Here is a 19,435-nt window from a genome sequence, read left to right as displayed (position 1 = left end):
ATGTAAATGAAAGTCTATTGTGGAAAGGAAGACCACATGATTACATTTGATGCATTACCTTGTGTTACCTACAAGAAAACACACATGCAATTCTTCCTGGATCAGTAGGTAGGGATTGTTCAGTCTATAGTGCTGGTCACAATACAATCTGTACTCCTTTCCAATTCTAAATTAATCTTTGAAACATATAATAAAATGCCAATCAGAGCTTTTGAAATTATTTGCTACCAGTTTATTTTAATTTTCAGGATCAAGCATACAAATTGGAATATTCCTTGATGTCAAATTTTTACTTTTTGCATTGCATCACAGGCTTCAAGCAGAATTCTGCATCACAGGAAGTACTCCAGGAATGGATCAGAGCAATTCACGTATGCGAAAGAACTTACACCAACCAACATTTTGACTACAAAATATTGCAAGTAAAATGGCCGTACGTACCTTAGGTTACAAAACAGGAGTATAAAACGGACATAGCTTTAAATTGAGGGGAGATAGATATAGGACAGATATCAGAGGTAGGTTCTTTACTCAGAGAGTAGTAAGGGTGTGGAATGCCCTGCCTGCAACAGTAGTGGACTCGCCAACACTAAACGCATTCAATGGTCATTGGATAGGCATATGGACGATAAGGGAATAGTGTAGAGGGACTTTAGAAGGGTTTCACAGGACGGTGCAACATCGTGGGCCGAAGGGCCTGTACTCCGCTGTAATGTTCTGTGTTCTATTGTCTAACGCACAATTAAATATTGCATGATAAAAGGCTTTCTTGATATCAAGTGGTATTACAAGTTATAGTCAATTTCACCAAGGATACAAGTCTCATCAACTTGATTATCAATTATATTCTTTTTTCAAAACGCAGCCAAATCATATAGGACTCCACATGGTCCATTTATGCACGCTCAAAACACAACAGTTTATGCTAACTATGCATCGGGAACAAAGGAGATCAGAAAGACCAAGATCCAACTAGGTTGCCGTCTAACCATCCTGGTTATCACATGAAACAAGTGAATAGGGCACTCAGTAGAGCACATGCCTCTGCCATGCTATCATAATTATTACAATGACGTAGCTCTAACCCAAGGCTTTTGCCCGTCTGGTTGACGCTTTGTAACCACAAAGCTGAAAAAAGAAATATTTTTATTGAGAACCTTCAATCTCACGGAGGAGCTTCAGGAAAACTCTACACACATTTTGACAGCTGTGACAAATTCCACAGCACCTTAAATAAAACAACCCACAACATCGTTAAAAAAAAGTCAATTCACGTTTCCAAATGATGATGGATTGTTAAAAAAATTCCAAAATCTGAATCTGGGCCGCATCTTTGTCAAAAAAGAAATCAGTTGACTTCCGGTGGCGGCCATGGAGTGAGAGCTCGCTTATCTCGTGGTGGACTTTTGGGACCTTTTCCCCCCGACTTATGGGGGATTTGATCGGACAAATTGGAGACTTGTGAGATGAACAGGAGGAATCCCCCACGGTTTTATGGAGTCGTGGACCAGAAGTGGTCTGCAAAGAAGAGATTGTTGGGCAAAGAGAGCGGAGTCTGCAGCACAGGAAAACATGGTGGTTGCTCAGGAGCTGGGATTGTCGGCCCAGTGGTCAATGGAGCAGCTGGTGAGGCGAGCGTAGGGAAGGGGAAGGGATTGATGCTGGGAGATGTTTTTTGGGGGGGGGAGGGGGAGAAGGAGTTCAATGTTAATAATGGATAGGGGCGGGTCAGGCTTATGGGGCAGGGCCTGGTGGTATGATGATGGTGGATAAGAAGGGGGGGGGGGTAAGAGACCCCCAGGTAGGATAGTCACGTGGAACGCGAGAGGGTTCGAAGGACCGGTCAAGAGGTGCTTGCGCATCTTAAAAGTTTGAAAGCCAATGTGGCAATGCTGCAGGAGACTCACTCGAGGGTGAAGGACCAGGTGAGACTTAAAAAGGGCTGGGTTAGTCAGGTGTTTCACTCTGGATTTGACGGAAGGGCTCGAGGGGTAGCGGTAATGGTCGGCAAAAGGGTATGCTTCCAGATGGAGACGGTGGTGGCAGATCAGGGGGGTAGATATGTGATTGTGACAAGGGTGCTGGAGGGGAAGTTAGTGCCACAGTTAAGTGTATACAGTCCCAATTGGGAAGACGTGGGATTCGCAAAGAAGGTGTTCGGGGCCATCCCTGACTTGAACACACACGAACTGATTGTGGGGGGACTGGAGCTTGGTGCATAAGCCAAGGTTGGACAGATCACGGCCGCACTCGCTGGTCCCATCAGGGGGGGCAAAGGCGCTGGCTGGGCTAATGGTGGAAATGGGAGGGGTGGACCCTTGGAGGTTTCTGCACCCGAGGGAACGGGAGTACTCGTTTTTCTCAACAGTCCATAAGGTATACTCACGGATCGACTTTTTTGTGGTGGGGAAGGCTTTGTTGGCTGCGGTTAAGGGGTCGGAATACTTGGCAATTGCAGCGTTCGATCATGCTCCGCATTGGTTGAATATGGTACTGGAGAAGGGGGTAGCGCAGAGGCCGGGGTGGAAACTGGATGTGGGGCTTTTGGGGAACCAATTGTTCTGTGAGAAAATTGAAAAGGTAATTAAGGAATATGTAGGTTTCAACTGTACGGGTGAGGTGTCGAAGGCAGTTGTCTACGAGGCTCTAAAGGCGGTGGTGAGGGGTGAGGTAATTTTGTTTAAGGCCAGGGTGGACAAAGAGGAGAGGTTAGAGCTGCAGAGGGTAATAGATGAGATGTTGGAGGTAGATAGGAGTTATGCAGAAGATGGGGACCCAGCGAAGCTGGAAAAGAGGAAGCATCTACAGGCGAGCTTCGACCGTCTGTCCACCAGGAAGGCGGTGTGTCAACTGAGACGAGCAAGGGGTGCAGTTTATGAACATGGAGGTCAGCTCCGGAGGGAAGCAGCGGCAAGGGAAATTCTCCAGGTGAGGGATAGGGCAGGAAAGTTGGTGGTGGCCCCGGAGCAGATTAACAAGGTTTTTGAGGAGTTTTATGAGAGGTTGTACAGGTCAGAGCCACCCAGGGGGAGGCCGTGAGATGCAGGAATTTCTAGATGGGTTGGAGTACCGAAGCTAGGGGAGGGGGACAGGGATACATTAGAAGAAGCAATAGTGGAGCAGGAGATAAAGGATGCAATTGGGAGGATGCAGTCGGGGAAGGTGGCAGGGCCGGATGGGTTTCTGGTGGAATATTATAAAAAAATTCAAGGATAAACTGGCACCCCTGATGGTGGGTATGTTTGAAGAGGCGATAGGGAAGGGGGGTGTTGCCACAAACTTTGGAGCAGGCATCGATTTCACTATTGCTTAAAAAAGACGGAGTGTGGGTCGTATAGGCCCATATCACTTCTGAATGTGGACGCAAAATTATTGACGTTGGTACTGGCGGGTTGGCTGGAGGAGTGCCTCCCGAAGGTGATAGGCGAGGATCAGACGGGGTTCGTGAGAGGGAGGCAGCTTTTTCGAACAGTCGGAGGGTTTTGAACGTCGTTATGGCACCGGTGGAAGGGAAGGAAACAGAGGTGGTTGTGGCATTGGATGCCGAGAAGGCGTTTGACCGGTTAGAATGGGGGTACTTGATGGCGGTTCTGCAGCGGTTTGGGATTGGACCAAGATTTATGAAATGGGTAAAGCTATTATATAAGGAGCCGAAGGCGAGTGTCCGCAGAAACAACATCAGCTCAAGATACTTTTCTCTCCACCATGGGACAAGGCAGGGATGTCCTATGTCCCCTCTGCTGTTTGCACTTGCGATTGAGCCGTTGGCCATCGAATTAAGAAGTTCGGGTGCATGGAAAGGAGCATGGGGGGGGGGGGGGGGATAGAGCATTGGGTGTCCTTATATGCCGACGACATGCTGCTGCATGTGTCGGAACCGAGTGGGTCGATAGGGGGAATATTGGAGCTACTCCGAGTATTTGGGTCGTTCTCGGGGTACAAGCTGAACCTGTACAAGAGTGAGTATTTTGTGGTGTCTCGGACAGGGGTGGGGGCAGGGGTGGGGGGGCTGCCATTCCATAGGGCAGGGACTCACTTTAGGTATTTGGGGGTGCAGGTTGCCCGGGAGTGGGGGAGGCTTCGCAGGTACAATATCACTAGTTTGGTGGGGAGAGTGAAAGCCAATCTGGCAAGGTGGGATGGTCTCCCTCTGTCACTGGCGGGTCGGGTGCAGGCGGTTAAAATGAATGTGTTGCCGCAATTTCTGTTTATTTTTCCAATGCCTACCGATCTTCCTGCCAAATGCTTTTTTCAGGGAGATTGAGGGAAGGGTTACCTCATTCATATGGGGAGGGAAGGTGGCCAGAGTGAGAAAGGTGCTGCTATAGAGGGGAAGGCAGGCAGGGGGTTTGGGTCTCCCGAACCTGATGTACTACTACTGGGCGGCGAATGTGGAGAAGGGGTGGGGCTGGGTCAGAGGGGTTGATTTCCAGTGGTTCAGAATGGAGGAGAATTTGTGCAGGGGGTCGGGACTGAAAGCACTAGCAACAGCGCCGCTCCCGATAGCTCCGGGGAAATACTCGGTTATAATAGCTTCATTGAAAATCTGGAGGCAGTTTCGCCAACACTTCGGGTTGGGGGCAGGGTGAAAGGAAATGCCGATTCAGGGGAAACCATAGATTTGAGCCAGGGAGGTGGGATGGAGGTTTTTGGAAATGGGAAGATAAGGGGGTAAGACGCTAAAAAATTTGTTTCTTAGGGTTTGCAGGATTGAGGGAGCTGGAAGCGAAGTATGGACTGGAGCAGGGAGAAATATTTAGATACATGCAGGTTCGAGATTTTGCCAGGAAGTAGATACAGAGCTTCCCGGAGGAACCAGCCTCCACATTGCTGGAGGAGGTGCTGATGACAAGGGGACTGGGGAAGGGGGTAGTGTCAGTGGTGTATGGAGCTATTTTGGAAGAGGATAAGGCACCACTGGAAGGGATCAAAGCAAAATGGGAGGAAGAGTTGGGAGAGGATATAGAGTAGGGGGTTGGTGTGAGGTGCCTAGGAGAGTAAATGCCTCCACCTCATGTACGATGTTGGGGCTGATACAGCTGAAGGTGGTATACAGAGCACACCTCACGAGGGCAAGGATGAGCTGATTCTTTGAAGGAGTAGAAGATGTGTGTGAGCGGGGGGGGGGGGGGGGGGGCTAAATCACGTTCAAATGTTTTGGTCGTGTCCAAAGCTAGAGGAGTACTGGAAGGAGGTTTTTAGGGTTATTTCCAAGATGGTGCACGTGAAACTGACCCGGGTCCCTGGGAGGCCATATTCGGCGTGTCGGATCAGCCAGGGTTGGAAACGGGTGCGGAGGCAGATATCGTAGCCTTCGCGTCGTTGATCGCCTGAAGGCAGATCCTGCTGGGATGGAGAGCAGCCTCTCCATCTTGTGCCCTGGCGTGGTGGGGAGACCTTTTGGAATACTTGACCCTTGAGAAGGTTAAGTTTGAACTGAGGGGAAGGACGGAGGGGTTCTATAAGTCATGGGCATTATTCATTATGCACTTTCAAGAATTGGATAACATCGAACATTAGTTGGGGGATGGGTGGGAGGGGGGGGAGAGTGGGGCTGTGTGTATTAAGGGTGGCTATGGGTAATCATTGATTCCTTTTTGTTATGGGGATTGACATATTTGTTGCTGATTATTGTTTATTGTTGGTGGATGTAAATTCGGGAGACAATGTGAAAAAGGAGAATAAAAATATATATATATATTTTTTTTTAAAAGGAGCAGCTGGTGAATTCCTTCAGGAGAGCTTCGCCAAGCAAAGACAGGAGCGCCTGGACCCGATTAAGACGGGGATTAATCCGGTGGAGCAAAGATTGGAAGCCCTGGGACTGGCGATCCAGAAGGTAGAAGAGAAGGTGGCTGAGCAAGAGGACCAACTAACCGCGATGGCAGTGGAGATGGATCTGATGAGGGGTAGGGATTGTTCTGTTAGTGGTTGGGGTGAGGGGGAGGGAATTGTTGTGCTGACAGGGGAGGGACTGGCGTTGGGAGACAAATTGGAGGTCGAGGGCGGTGGCGGCCGAGGGCGGGCCTGAGGCACGGGACACGAGCTGGAGGCTGGCCTAAGAAGGGTGATGGTTGATCGGTAAGGGGGCTGGGGGCAACCAGGCTGATCACATGGAACGCAAGAGGGCTGAATGGGCTGGTCAAGAGGGCTTGCATATTCGCGCATTTGAGGAGGTTGAAGATGGACGTGGTAATGTTACAAGAGACACACCCGAGGGTAGTGGATAAGAATAGGCTGAGGAAGGGGTGGGTCGGACAGGTATTTCATTCGAGGCTCGGCTCCAAAACTAGGGGGGTTGCAATCTTGATTAATAAGCAGGTGTCATTTGAGGTAGGGAATATAGTGGCACACTCAGGGGTAGGTCTATCATGGTGAGTGGGAAGCTGGAGGGGGGTGCCGGTGGTACTCGTGAATATTTATGCACCAAATTGGGACGGCATGGAGTTTGAGGTGGGTGTTGGGGAAGATTCCGGACCTGGACTCGCATAAGTTGATCATGGAGTGGGGGTGGGGAAAACTTCAATACGGTCATTGATCCGAGGTTGGATCGGTCGAGTTCAGGATGGAGGGTACCAGCCGCAGCGAAAAGGGGTTTATGGAACAGTTGGGAGGTAGGTGGGGGAGGGTGGACATGTGGAGGTTTGGACGGCCATGAGCGATGGAGTTTCCCCCCCCCCCCCCCCCCCCCCCCCCCCCCCCCCCCCCCAACGTACACAAAACTCCCGAAATGATTTTTTTCATTTTGAACAGGGCTTTACGGGCAGGAGTGGTGGATACCGAGTATTCAACGATAGTTGTGTCGGACCATGCCCCACACTGGGTGGATTTATGGGTGAGTAAGGAGGGCGGTCAGCGCCTGCAATGGAGATTGGATGTAGGACTGTTAGCATATGAGGGGGTGTGCGGGCGGGTGAGGGAGGCCATTCAGAACTCTTTGGAGATAAATGATACGGGGGAAGTTTCAGCAGCAATGGTATGGGAAGCGCTGAAGGCAGTGGTCAGGGGGGAGTTAATTTCAACATGCGCTTGTAGGAAGAAGGTGGAGCAGGTACAGATGGATAGGCTGGTTAGGAAAATACTCCAGGTGGACAGAAGGTATTCTGAAGCCCCAGAGGCGGGAATGTTGAACGAGCGGCAGAAGCTGCAGGTGGAGTTTGGTCTATTATCCACAGGGAAGGCAGTGGGGCAGTTGAGGAAGGCAAGGGGGTGATATACGAGTATGGGGAGGAGGCCAGTAGGATGCTAGCACAGTCACAGTCTTGAACCCAGCGGGAGTGAATGGGGTGTTCAAGGAGTTTTATAGTCAGCTGTACGAGTCGGAACCCCCACCTGGGGTGGAGGGGATGAGGCAGTTTTTGGAAGGGTTGGAGTTTCCAAAGGTGGTGGAAGGGTTGGAAGCCCCGATCGGGATTGTAGAAGTAGTAGAGGGATTTGAGGCCATGCAGTTGGGCAAGGCCCCAGGACCAGATGGCTATCCTTTGGAATTTTACTAGAAGCTTTCTGGGATGCTGGGCCCACTGCTGGTGAGGGCATTTAATGAGGCAAGGGAGCGAGGTGTCCTTTCCCCAACAATGTCACAGGCCTCGATCTCACTGATCCTGAAGTGAGAAGGACCCAGAGTAATGTGGGTCATGCAGGCCAATCTCCCCACTGAATGTCGATGCCAAATTGCTGGCCAAAATTTTGGCCTTAAGGATGGTGGACTGTGTACCGGAGGTGATAGGGAAAGACCAGGCGGGGTTTGTTAAAGGCAGGCAGCTAGCGAAGAATGGGCTGGAACAGGGGAAAATATTTAGATACATGCAGGTTCGAGACTTTTCCAGAAAGGAGATACAGAGCTTCCCAGTACAGCCGGCTTCCACATTGCTGGAGGAGGTGCTGACGACAGGGAGACTGGAGAAGAGGGGTAGTATCGACAGTTTACGGAGCTATTTTGGAAGAATAGGCATGGAGACCTGCTGGAATTCTTGACTCTTGAGAAGGTCAAATTTGAACTGAGGAGAAGGATGGAGGGGTTCTACAATTCATGGGCGTTATTCATTATGCACTTTCGAGAATTGGATTACATCGAACATGGGGGGGGGGGGGGTGTGGCTGTATGTGTTAATGGTGACTATAGGTGATTCCTGATTCCCTTTTGTTATTTGTTTATGTTAACATGCGGGCTGCTGTTTGGGGGTTTGGTGAGAGGATGGGATCGTTGTTGTTGATATGGGGATTGACATTGCATTCATTACTGATTATTGTTGGGTGTAAATTTGGGAGAAAATGTGAAAAGGAGAATAAAAATATTTTAAAAATACTTCCTGTTAGGGTCTCGTAAGTCCTCATTGATCCTATCTTAAGTTACCCTCATTAGTGCTAATGCAACTACCTCAGACCCCAAGGATGGTAAAATAATTTTTTAATTCCAACTTAAGATGCAATTCTGGCAGCTGCACTATCACAGTCAAAGATCAATGCCAAGATGAAGGACAACCATGCCCTTTGGCCAAACACCACTGGAAAGCATGGTTGGAAAGACCAATTTGAATGGTGTATGCCTCTTTATCCTGTGTGCTGGAGACAATCTTGTGGTCATAAACAAACTTTTTCACACAAAAAAGTTCAAGGCATCCTGGTGACAGACAAGATCGAAGCAGGACTTATTGCACACGCTTCCTTACAGTCAACACATGCTGCACAGACCACTGTTATCCGTTATTGAACTGTTATTAATGCAGGAGATCCCCCTAATGAATTCCCAGAAGGAGAAAACGGGGCAATAATACTGGTACAAAATGTTTTTTTCCTGGGCTGATCAGCACAAGAGGATTTCAGCCTGCAGAACAACACTGAGCTCAAGAAGTTTCATAAATAAATCAATCAATCAGAAACTACATGAACGGATGACCATGTGCTTCTCGAGTACTAAAGCTCGGACAACCTATAGACACAGTAACCAAAAAGAAAATGCTGGAAAATCTCAGCAGGCCTGGCAGCATTTGTCGGGAGAGGAAAGAGCTAACGTTTCCAGTCCAGATGATTGACAAAGGGTCATCTGGACTCGAAACGTTAGCTTTTCTCTCCCCACAGATGCTGCCAGACCTGCTGAGATTTTCCAGCATTTTCTCTTTGGTTTCAGATTTCAACATCCACTGTAATTTGCTTTTATTTTTATAGACACAAAATCAAGGCTCTAGAACGTCATCACCAATGACAAAAGAGCAAACACACGTGTCCTTCAAGACACAAACATGCCAAGTGTAGAAGCCATCATAACATCACATCAACTGAGGTGGTCGGGACATTCGTCAGAGTGTATGACTCAAGACTGCCCAAACAGGTGCTCTGCTCAGCGTCATGCCAGGGAGCCAAAGGAGACATTTCAAAGCCTCCGTGAAATCAACACATGGGAAGCAGGTATCCCAATCATGGTCACAATGGGGATCCATCATGAAAAATTGTGTTGAGATCTTCCAAACAGAAGCAGCACTGACAAAAAACGCTGAGAGATGGGAAGTGAGGGCAGCTGCTCGAGCAGACAGTCCACCGCCATCTCTATCGTCCAACAACAATGTTGTTCCCACTGAAGGACAGCCTGCAAAGCTGAGGGCTCAGAAGCCGTTTGCGAAACCATAGCCAGCACTGACATCCCACATAAACCCAGCCACCTGCAAGAAAAGCTCATCCTCCATCCACATCAGGTGTTGGCGGTTATATTCAGCAGCCCAAAGGGTATTATTATTATTTGAGCCACCTGTATGCCAGACTGGGCAGGAGTGCCAGATTCACAGGCATCTGCGAAACAGTCCACATCGTGCGAATACAGCCGCACAGTTTAGTCCCATCGTCACAATATTATCTACCTTCTGTACAGCACCAAATTTAGCAACCGCAGGAGTAGACAATCTGAAAAGGCAGAAAAATATTCAGCAGCCGGAAAAGACTCTTCGTCGGAACCAGAAATAAATGACAAATAAACACAATTTAAAAATAATGAACAGGGCCGAGGTAAGAGGAAAACACACGCCCAGTGGAAATTCTATGAAATGGCAAACAGGGGATAATTAAATAGTCTCCCAGCCGCCGCCCGCCCCGGTCTCTCACCCTTTTCCTGGCCGGCCCTCTGCGCTTGCGGCTCGGATTAGCGCGCGCCGGCCGGCCGTTGAGCTCGCGCCATTTCTCACAGTTCTCAACGTCCGGCTCAGGCATGCTGGGATGGAACGGCATCTCCATGGCAGCGGGGCTCCAGCACGGGCAGCGGCGCGATCCTGAGTGAGGGTGAAACCGGCGCCAAGTAAAAGCGGCCTGCCGCCACTCACAACCGGAAGCAGTTGGGGAACATGCGACTTTCACCTCGGAAGCGCTTGTGCGGAGTGTCCGCCATTATCTAGGGGAGGGGGGCGAGTTCGTGTGAGTGTCTCGAGAGTGGTTAAGGTCCGCGAGTGGATAGTTAGCCGGCGGTATCATCCGGCCAGCACCCCGCTTCTGATTCTGACAGCACCCAGACATGTCGAGGAGACGACACAGCGACGATAATGACGGTAGGCGAAACGGCGGCAATGCACGATGCATGCGCTCCACCGGCGGCCACATTAACCACTGAGAGCCGCTCGGTTGGCCCGTTACCTGCACACAATTCCGTGACAGCCGTCCTTAACCCTGAAAGGCCACGGCAGCGCCGGTAGATTTCATTGCCTCCAACCCACTTCGGCGGGAACCGGGAACCAGCTGTTTCAGCCACTGGTGTAAATGTCTTCACTCCCGCTCTGCAAAACCAAATCCCCTTCATTCAGTTACTCCTGCTTTTCCCGTAGCTCTTAACATTCTGCATGAATCCCAAACTGCCCTTCTCCATTCCTACGTCCCCGTATGAATCCCAAACTGACCTCACTCCCTCTGTCCCGCATCAACCCCAAAATAATCCCACTGCCCATCTCTGTCCCTATAGCCCGGTATCAATCCTAAACTGATTCCCATTGTCACACTCCCTTAAACCCAGTATCAATCCCAAACATCCCCAAGCCCTGTGCTCTTCCAAGGACTCGATATCAGTCCCAAATTGATCCCTCTCCCTATATAGGCAGCATCAATCCCCAACTGTTCCCACTGTCCCGTTTTTTCCTTTTGGCCGGTATCGATCTCAAACTGATCCCACTATCATGTTCTGGCTCTGCAATAATCCAAACTAATCAGGTACGGTAGCATCGTGGTTATGATTCTGAACTGGTCATCCGGAGGCCTGAACAAATGATTTGGGACCATGCGTTCAGATGTCACTATAAGGGGTATTCAAATTCTGTGAAATAAATCTGGAAAAAAGTAATGGTGACTGTGTAACTCCTGGCTGACATTAAAACACATCTTGTTCATAAGTCCTGGCCAGTATAGAAATAGGAGGTTAGTCCAGATGAATGCGTGGTCGGAGAACTGGTGCAGGAGGGAGGGCTTTCGTTTTCTGGGACATTGGGACCGTGTTGGGGGATGGCGGATTGGTTGCGCCTGAACCAAAATGGGACTAACATCCTTGCAGGGTGGTTTGCTAGTGCTGTTGGAGGGGTTTAATCTAACCTGGCAGGGGTTTGGGATCAGCAGAGGGAGATGTACAGCCAAAATGAGAAGAGGTAGGAAGTGAGTCATGAAGGCATAGAAGTTATTGTCCAGTTAAGTCACAAGGGATTTGGCAAGATTGGATGGTATTTATTTTAATGCAAGGAATCTGACAAGCAAGGCAGATGAGTTGAGGGCACAAATTAAAACATGGGGGTATGATGTCATTGCTGTCAATGAGGCCTGGTTGAGAGAGGTAGGATTGGCAGCTCAATATTCCAGGATATACAATCTTCAGGTGAGACGGGGAAGGGAGTAAAAGAGGCGAGGGGAGGGGGGGGTCAAAATTTTGAACAAAGAATCAATTACAACAGTAAGGAGGGGGGAGCGACATCTTCGAAGGCTCTTCAAATTAAGTCATATGAGTACAACCTAAAAATCAAAAAGGAGCAGTCACATTGCTGGGAGTGTGCTATAGGCCCCGAACAGTCTGAGAGAAATAGAAGAGCAGATATGTTGGCAAATTTCAGAGAAGTGTAAAAGTAATAGTGGGGAATTTCAACTTCCCCAAGAGGATAGTCATAGAGTGTAAGGTTTAGAGGGAGTGGAATTCTTCAAGTGCGTCCAAGTGAATTTTTTAAGCTAGTACAAGAGAGTGGGCGGTACTGGACTTAATTTTAGATAATGATTTGCACAAGTGGTTGAAGTGTCAGTGGGGGGAGCATTTTACAGACAGCGATCATAACTCCGTTAGATTCAAGATTATTGTAGAAAAGGTCAAAGAAGGGCTTGAAATCAAAGTTCTAAACTGAGAGAAGGCCGAATTTAATAAGATATGATATGGTCAGAGTGGACTGGAAGCAGAAACATGTTAGGTAAACTTGTGATAGAACAGTGGGACGCATTCAAGAAGGAAATAGGGAGAGTACATGGCCAACATGTTCCAATAAAGAACAAGAGTGGGACCAACAAATCCCAGATACCCTGGTTATTGAGGGATATACAGCATTGGATAAAGAGAAAAAGGGAGGTTTATGGCAGATATTGAGGGCTCAAACTAGCAGAAGCCCTAGAGGGAATGTACAAGAGGGAACTTGAAAAGGAAATTAGAGCAAAAAGGGGCATTAAAGGTTACTGGTAGGTAAAATAAAGGAAAATTTGAAGTTGTTTTACAAATACGTCAGGGTAAAAGGATAACTAGGACGAGAAGGGCCCATTAAGGACCACCGTGTAATTTGCATGTGGAGCCAGAGGACGTAGGTAGGGTTCTAATTTAATACTTTTTGCCAGTGTTCACTAGTGAGAGGGACAATGCGGGTATAGAAATTGGGGAGAAGAATGGCACAGTGGTTAGAACTGCTGCCTCACAGTGCTGGGGACTCCGGCCTCGGGTGACTGTGTGTGGTTTGCACTTTCTCCCCGTGTCTACGTGGGTTTGTCCGGTTGCTCAAGTTTCCTCCCACAATCCAAAGATGTGCAGGCTAGGTGGATTAGCCATGCCAAATTGCTCTTGGTTTCCAAAAAAAAGGTTAGGTGTGATTTGGGGGATGGAATGGGGGCTTGGACCTAGGTAAAGTGCTCTTTCCAAGGGTCAGTGCAGAATTGATGGGCTGAATGGCCTCTGTACTGTCGTGCGTCTGTGACTGTAATGAAATTAACTTTGACAGAGAGGGGTGTCTGAGTTGCCAGGCAGGCTTAAAAGTAGACAAATATCCAGGGCGAGATGAAATGTATATCAGACTGTTGAGTGTTGCAAGAGAGGAAATAGCAGGGGCGCTGGCAATAATTTTCAATTCCTCTCTGGCCACAGCAGGACTGGAGGATAGTCAATGTAGTACCATTATTCAAGAGGAGAAGAAGGGATAAACCAGGAAACAGACCAGTCAGTCTAACCTCAGTGGGGGGAAAACTACTGGAAGCAATCCTGAGACAGAAATGATTTGCATTTGGAGGCAGGGATTAATCAAGAATAGTCAACTTGGTTTTGTTAAGGCGAGGTCATGTATGACCAACCTTTTCAAAGAGGTGATCACGTGTGTAGATCAGGGCAGTGCATTTTACGAAGTCTACATGGACTTCAGCAAGGCTTTTGATAAGGTCTCACATGGGAGACTGAGTGAAGGTAAGAACCCATGAAATCCAAGGAAATTTGGCAAATTGGATCCAGAATTGGCTGAGTGGCAGGAAGCAGAAGATGGTGGTAGAAGGTATTTTTCTGACTGATCGCCTGTGTCCTGTGGGGTTCCCCAGGAATCATTGTTGCGACACTTGCTGTTTGTGATTTATATAAATAATTTAGACTTGAATATAGGAGGGTTGATCAGTAAGTTTGCGGATAATACAAAAATTGGTGGGGTGGTAAATCGTGAAGAGGGTAGCCTTGAATTACATGAGGATACAGACAGGCCGGTCAGATGGGCTGATCAGTGGATGAAAATCAATCCAGGCAAGCGTGAGGTAATTCACCTGGGCAGGATAAACAAGGCAAGGGAATACACGATGAATGTCAGAACCCTGGGAAGCAGCGAAGATCAGAGGGACCTTGGTGCGCATGTACACCGGTCGCTTAACGTAGCAGGACAGGTTATAAAGTGGTTAAGAAGTTATATAGAAGGCCTTTATTAGCTGAGGCAGAGTTTAAAAACAGGGAGGTTTTGCTGGAACTGTATAAAAACTGTATAAGATGTTGATCAGTCTTTAACTAGAGTATTGTGTGCAGTTCTGTAATCCACATTATAGGAGAGTATTGGAAAGGGTGCAGAGGAGATTTACCAGAATGTTGCCTGGGCTGGGGAGTTTTAGTTATGAAGAGAAATTAGCTAGACTGGGGTTGTTTTCCTTGGAGCAGAGGAGACAAGGTGGGACATGATTGAAATGCATAAAATTATGAGGGCATAGCTAAGAGTAGACAGGAAGAAACTTTCCCCTTGGTGGAGGAATCGATGACCAAGGGGCATTTGTTTTTTTTAAATGTTTCCAATTAAGGGGCATGGCTAATCCACCTGCACATCTTTGGATTGTGGGGGTGAGATCCATGCAGACACAGGGAGAATGTGCAACCTCCACACGGACAGTGATCCTTGGCCGGGATCGAACCTGGGTCCTCGGCGCTGTGAGGAAGTAGTGCTAATCAGCGTGCTGCCATCCAGGCGATGAGATTTTAGATTTACGGTAACGGTCAAGAGGTTCAGAGGTCACCCAGAGGGTGGGGGGAGTCTTGAAATTGCTACCTTAAAGGATGGTGGAGGCAGAGACCCTCATGACGTTTAAGTAGTATTTACATGTGCACTTGAGATACCAAGGCTACAGGCCAAGTGCTGGAAAATGGGATTTGAATACTTAGATGGTTGTTTTTGATCAGCGCAGACACGATGGGCCGAAGGCCCTTTTCTGTGCTGTATACCTCTATAAAATAGAGTTATATGGCCCCACATGAGGCATCCTGACTGGGACTGGAGGGTGTAAATATGAATGAGGCAGGTAAGGGGACCCAGAGGGCAAGCGTGTGAGTCTCAGCAATTGTCCAATGGGTTTGAGGTTCTCTCAGCTTGTTTGGTTGAGCAAAATGACCTTGACTGTGGTACTGGAAGCCATTCAAGTGGGGGGAGCACAAAGGAATGTAATGGTAGTGAAGGGGATCAACACTGTTCTGCAGCAAAGAGCACTAGTCCAGACGGCTATGTTACCAACCTGGTCCCCAGGTTTGGGACATCTGCTCAGGGCTGGAGAGGAACCTGCAGTGGGAAGGGAAGGATCCAGTTGTTGCGGTTCATGTTGGTAAAGAACTAGGCAAGAGGTTCTACATAGAGAGTATGAAGACAAAACACTAAATTGAAAAGCAGACCCTCAAAAGTTATCATCTCTAGATTATTACCTGAACCGTGTCCAAATTGGCATAGGGTACATGAAATTAGAGAGGCGAATACGTTGCTCACAGACTGATGTGGGAGAAGCGGTTTGTGAGGCACTGGCACCAGTACTGGGGAAAGTGAGGGCTGTATCATTGGGACGGTCTATACCTGAGCCATGTTGGGACCAGTATTCTTGTGAACTAGAGAAGTGGAGCGGGTTTCAAACTAAATAGTAGAGGCAAGGGATCAAATGTGGAAAGATCTGGTATATTCAAGCATAGAGATGAAGGAAGAGAGGAAAATAGTCAAGTGGGAAATGATGTTGAAGAATGACAGGAAGGGACTGAGAGAGAAAAACTTAAGATTGCACAAATAATCCAAACTAGATGCTACAAAGATAGTAAAAAGATTAAAATAAAGTCTCTATATCTAAATGCATGTGGTATTCATAACAAAATTAATACATTGATAGAGCATATTGAAGTAAATAAATCTGATCTGATAGCTATTGCGGAGATCTGGCTGCAGGAGGACAAGGATTAGGTCCTGCATATTGAGGAGCGTACGGCATTCAAGAAGAATAGGGAGCTATCTAAAGGTGAGGTGCGAGTGATTGCCCTTGGCATCAAGGAGTCCTAGCTAAACTGGAGTCGGTGGGAATCGGGGGAAACTGTGCTGGTTGGAGTCATACCTGGCACAAAGGAAGATGGTTGTGGTGGTTGGAGGTCAATCATCTCAGCTCCAGGACATCACTGCGGGAGTTCCTCAGGGTAGTGTCCTAGGCCCCTCCATCTTCAGCTGCTTCATCAATGAGCTCCCTTCCATCGTAAGGTCAGAAGTCGGGATGCCCAAATGCAGCAAGACCTGGACAATGCGTGGAACGCACTGCCAGTAGAGGTAGTGGAGTCTGAGTCATTAGGGACATTTAAGCGACCCTTGGATAGGCACGTGGACAGCAGTAAATTGAAGGGTTGTAGGTTAGATTGACCTTAGATTAGGATAAATGGTCGGCACAACATCGTTAGCCGAAGGGCCTCTACTGTGCTACTGTTCTATGTTCTAATATCTAGGCTTGGGCTGACAAGTGGCAAGTTCCCCACCAAAGCCTGTCTACCATCTACAAGGCACAAGTCAGGAATGTAATGGAATACTCTCCACTTGCCTGGATGAGTGCAGCTCCAACAACACTCAAGAAGCTCAACACCATCCAAGACAGAACAGCCCCCTTTCACAAACGTTCAAACCCTCCACCACCAATGAACAGTGGCAGCCACCTACAAGATACACTGCAGTAACTTACCAAGATTCCTTAGACAGCACCTTCTAAACCCACGACCACTACTATCTAGAAGGACAAGAGCAGCAGATACCTGGGAACCTTACCACCTGGAGGTTCCCCTCCAAATTACTCACCACCCTGACTTGGAAATATATTGCCGTTCCTTTACTGTCGCTGGAGAAACATCCTGGAACTCCTTAACAGCACATTGGGTGTACCTGCACCTCGAGGATGGCAGCTGTTTGAAAAGGCAACTTGCCACCACCTTCTGAAAGGCAACTAGGGATGGGCGATAAATGCTGGCTTAACCAGCGATGCCCACATCCCTTAAAATGAATTTTTTAAAAGATGGACCGGGAGCACTGTTTATTGAGGGTGGCATGGGTGCAACAGTTAGAGATAACCTTTGTTCATGAGATCAGGATGTGGAATCAGTTTGGTATCGTACGGGAAATTAATCTGTCGTGGGACTGGTCTGCAGGATCCCTACAGTAACAATGTTGGAAAGCATACACAAGAAGAAGTATTGGGAGCTTGTAACAAAGGAACGGTAATAATCATGGGTGACTTTATTCCACACACAAACTGGAAAAATCAGATTGGCAGTAGCGACCTGGATGAATGCTTTTGAGATAGTTTCTTGGAACAGCACATTCTGGAACTAACCAGAGAGTAAGTTATATTGTACTTAGTGTTGTTAATGTGACAGGATTAATTATTGGAACAGCACATTCTGGAACTAACCAGAGAGCAGGTTATATTGTACTTAGTGTGGTTAATGTGACAGGATTAATTAATGACCTCAGAGTAAAGGCACCCCTAGGTCGTGGTGACCACAATATGATTATATTTTACATCCAGTTTGACAGGGCGAAGAGTGGGTCTAAGATTAGTATTTTAAACTTAAATAAGGACAACTATGTGGGCACAAAAGCTGAGCTAAGTGAAGTGAACTGGGATACTAGGCTAGAGGATAGATCAATAGTGAAGCAGTGGCATTTAGTGAAGGGGACATTTCAGAATACTCAGAATAAATGTAGTCCTGCTGTAAAGAAAAATTCTGAAGGAAGGATCCACTTTCTCTGGTTAACTAAAGAAGTCAGGGAAAGTATCAAACTTAAGAAAGAAACATATAACTGCGTAAAGGTGAGTGGCAGATAGGATGTTTGGTCAGAATATAAAGTAGATAAGGTTAATCAAAATAAATAAATAGCTAGGTATATAAAACAGATATAGACAGATATAAAACAGAGAACAGAGTCTGCACGTCCTCCCCGTATGTGCGTGGGTTTCCTCCGGGTGCTCCGGTTTCCTCCCACAGTCTAAAGATGTGCGGGTTAGGTGGATTGGCCATGCTAAATTGCCCGTAGTGTAAGGTTACGGGTATACGGGTTACGTGGGTTTAAGTAGGGTGATCATTGCTCGGCACAACATTGAGGGCCCAAGGGCCTGTTCTGTGCTGTACTGTTCTATAAAAAGATAGCAAGAGTTTCTACAGGTATTTAAACAGGAAAAGAGTAAATAAAGTGAGTGTTGGTCCTCGAGAGAGTGAGAATGGGCAGTTAATAATAGAAATTGAGGAAATGGTGGATGAAATTAACAAGTATATTGTTCCCATTTTCACCATAGAAGATGCAAGAAATATTCCAGTAATAGCTGTAAATTGGAGGTGGCGGGGAAGGGAGGAATTCGGTGAAATTAGAATCACTCGGGAAGCAATACTGAACAAACAACTATAGGCTGACAAGTGTCCGGGTCCTGATGGGCCTCATCCTAGAGTCTTAAAAGAGGTGTCTGATGAAAGAACTAGAAAGTAGCAAATACAACCCTTCTATTCAAGTAGGGAGGGAGGAAGAAAATTCAAGTAGTGAGGGAGGAAGAAAAAACAAAACCATTGGTTAGTTAGCTTGATGCCTGTCATTGGGAAGGTGTTAGAATTGATTACTAAAGGTACAATAGCTGGGCATGAAGACAATCTTAAGGTAATTGGGAAGAGTCAGCATGGTTTTATGAAAGAGAGATCATGTTTAACCAATTTACTAGAGCTCTTTGAAGGAATAAAATATGCTGTAGATGGAGGCGAGCCTCTAGACTTTCTCTATTTGAATTTTCAGAAAGCATTTGATAGGGTGCCATGTCAAAGGTTATTGCAAACAAAAAAACTCTTGTAGGAAGTACCATATTAGCCCGGATTGAAGATTGGCTGGCTGGCAGAAAACAGAGTATGCATAAATGGACTGGCAGGATGTGATGAGTAGAGTCCCCCAGGGTCTGCTGGGGACTCAACCTTTTATAATTTGCATCAATGACTTCGATGAGGGGAGTGAAGGCATGGTAGCTAAATTTACAGGTGACTTAATGATAAGTAGGAAAGTACGTTGTGAAGAAGACATGCAGAGCTTGCAGGTGAAACATTGAAACTAGGAGCAGGAGGAGGCCATTTGGCCCTTGGAGCCTGCTCTGTCATTCTGAAGGATCATGGCTGACCCTCTATCTCAGTGCGATATTTGTTCTTATCGATTGGTTGAGTGAATGGGCAAAAAATCTGCCAGATAAAGTTTAATGTGGGAAAATGTAAAGTTGTTCACTTTGGCAGGAAGAATAAAAAAAGGCAGAGTATTCCTTTAGATGGAGAATGACTGCAGAATACTGAGGTGAAAAAAGATCTCTATGTTTTCTTGCATGAGTCACACATGAGATCAAGAAGGCTAATGCAATGCTATCCTTTATTAAAAAGGGGAGTGGGAACAGAAAAGCAAGGATGTTATGC

The 19,435-nt window shown here is 47.3% G+C and overlaps 2 protein-coding genes across 4 annotated transcripts in view; one reads left to right on the top strand and one right to left on the bottom strand.

The window, feature by feature from the left end:
* The window catches only part of LOC119970258 (thiosulfate sulfurtransferase/rhodanese-like domain-containing protein 2), a 59,126-nt gene extending 48,804 nt beyond the window's left edge, over positions 1 to 10,322 (bottom strand). Inside the window, exon 1 of one of the 2 annotated variants that reach the window (XM_038804584.1) lies at positions 10,093 to 10,322. In XM_038804584.1, the coding sequence (XP_038660512.1) occupies positions 10,093 to 10,221 (129 nt within the window). In that variant the 5' untranslated portion in view covers positions 10,222 to 10,322. Of the gene's footprint in view, positions 1 to 9,851; positions 10,003 to 10,092 lie in introns of those variants that run through there. The other variant, XM_038804585.1, reaches the window with a different exon arrangement.
* A 13-nt stretch (positions 10,323 to 10,335) lies between these two features.
* The window catches only part of LOC119970257 (nuclear cap-binding protein subunit 1), a 106,801-nt gene continuing 97,701 nt past the window's right edge, over positions 10,336 to 19,435 (top strand). The window contains exon 1 of one of the 2 annotated variants that reach the window (XM_038804582.1): positions 10,336 to 10,529. In XM_038804582.1, coding sequence (XP_038660510.1) covers positions 10,496 to 10,529 — 34 coding nt within the window. In that variant the 5' untranslated portion in view covers positions 10,336 to 10,495. The remainder of the gene's footprint in view (positions 10,530 to 19,435) is intronic. The other variant, XM_038804581.1, reaches the window with a different exon arrangement.

This window comes from Scyliorhinus canicula, chromosome 8 (assembly GCF_902713615.1).
Source record: "Scyliorhinus canicula chromosome 8, sScyCan1.1, whole genome shotgun sequence".
Classification (NCBI taxonomy): Eukaryota; Metazoa; Chordata; class Chondrichthyes; order Carcharhiniformes; family Scyliorhinidae; genus Scyliorhinus; species Scyliorhinus canicula.
Note: the sequence above shows the minus strand (reverse complement) of the source record. Positions and strands in the feature narration are given on the sequence as shown.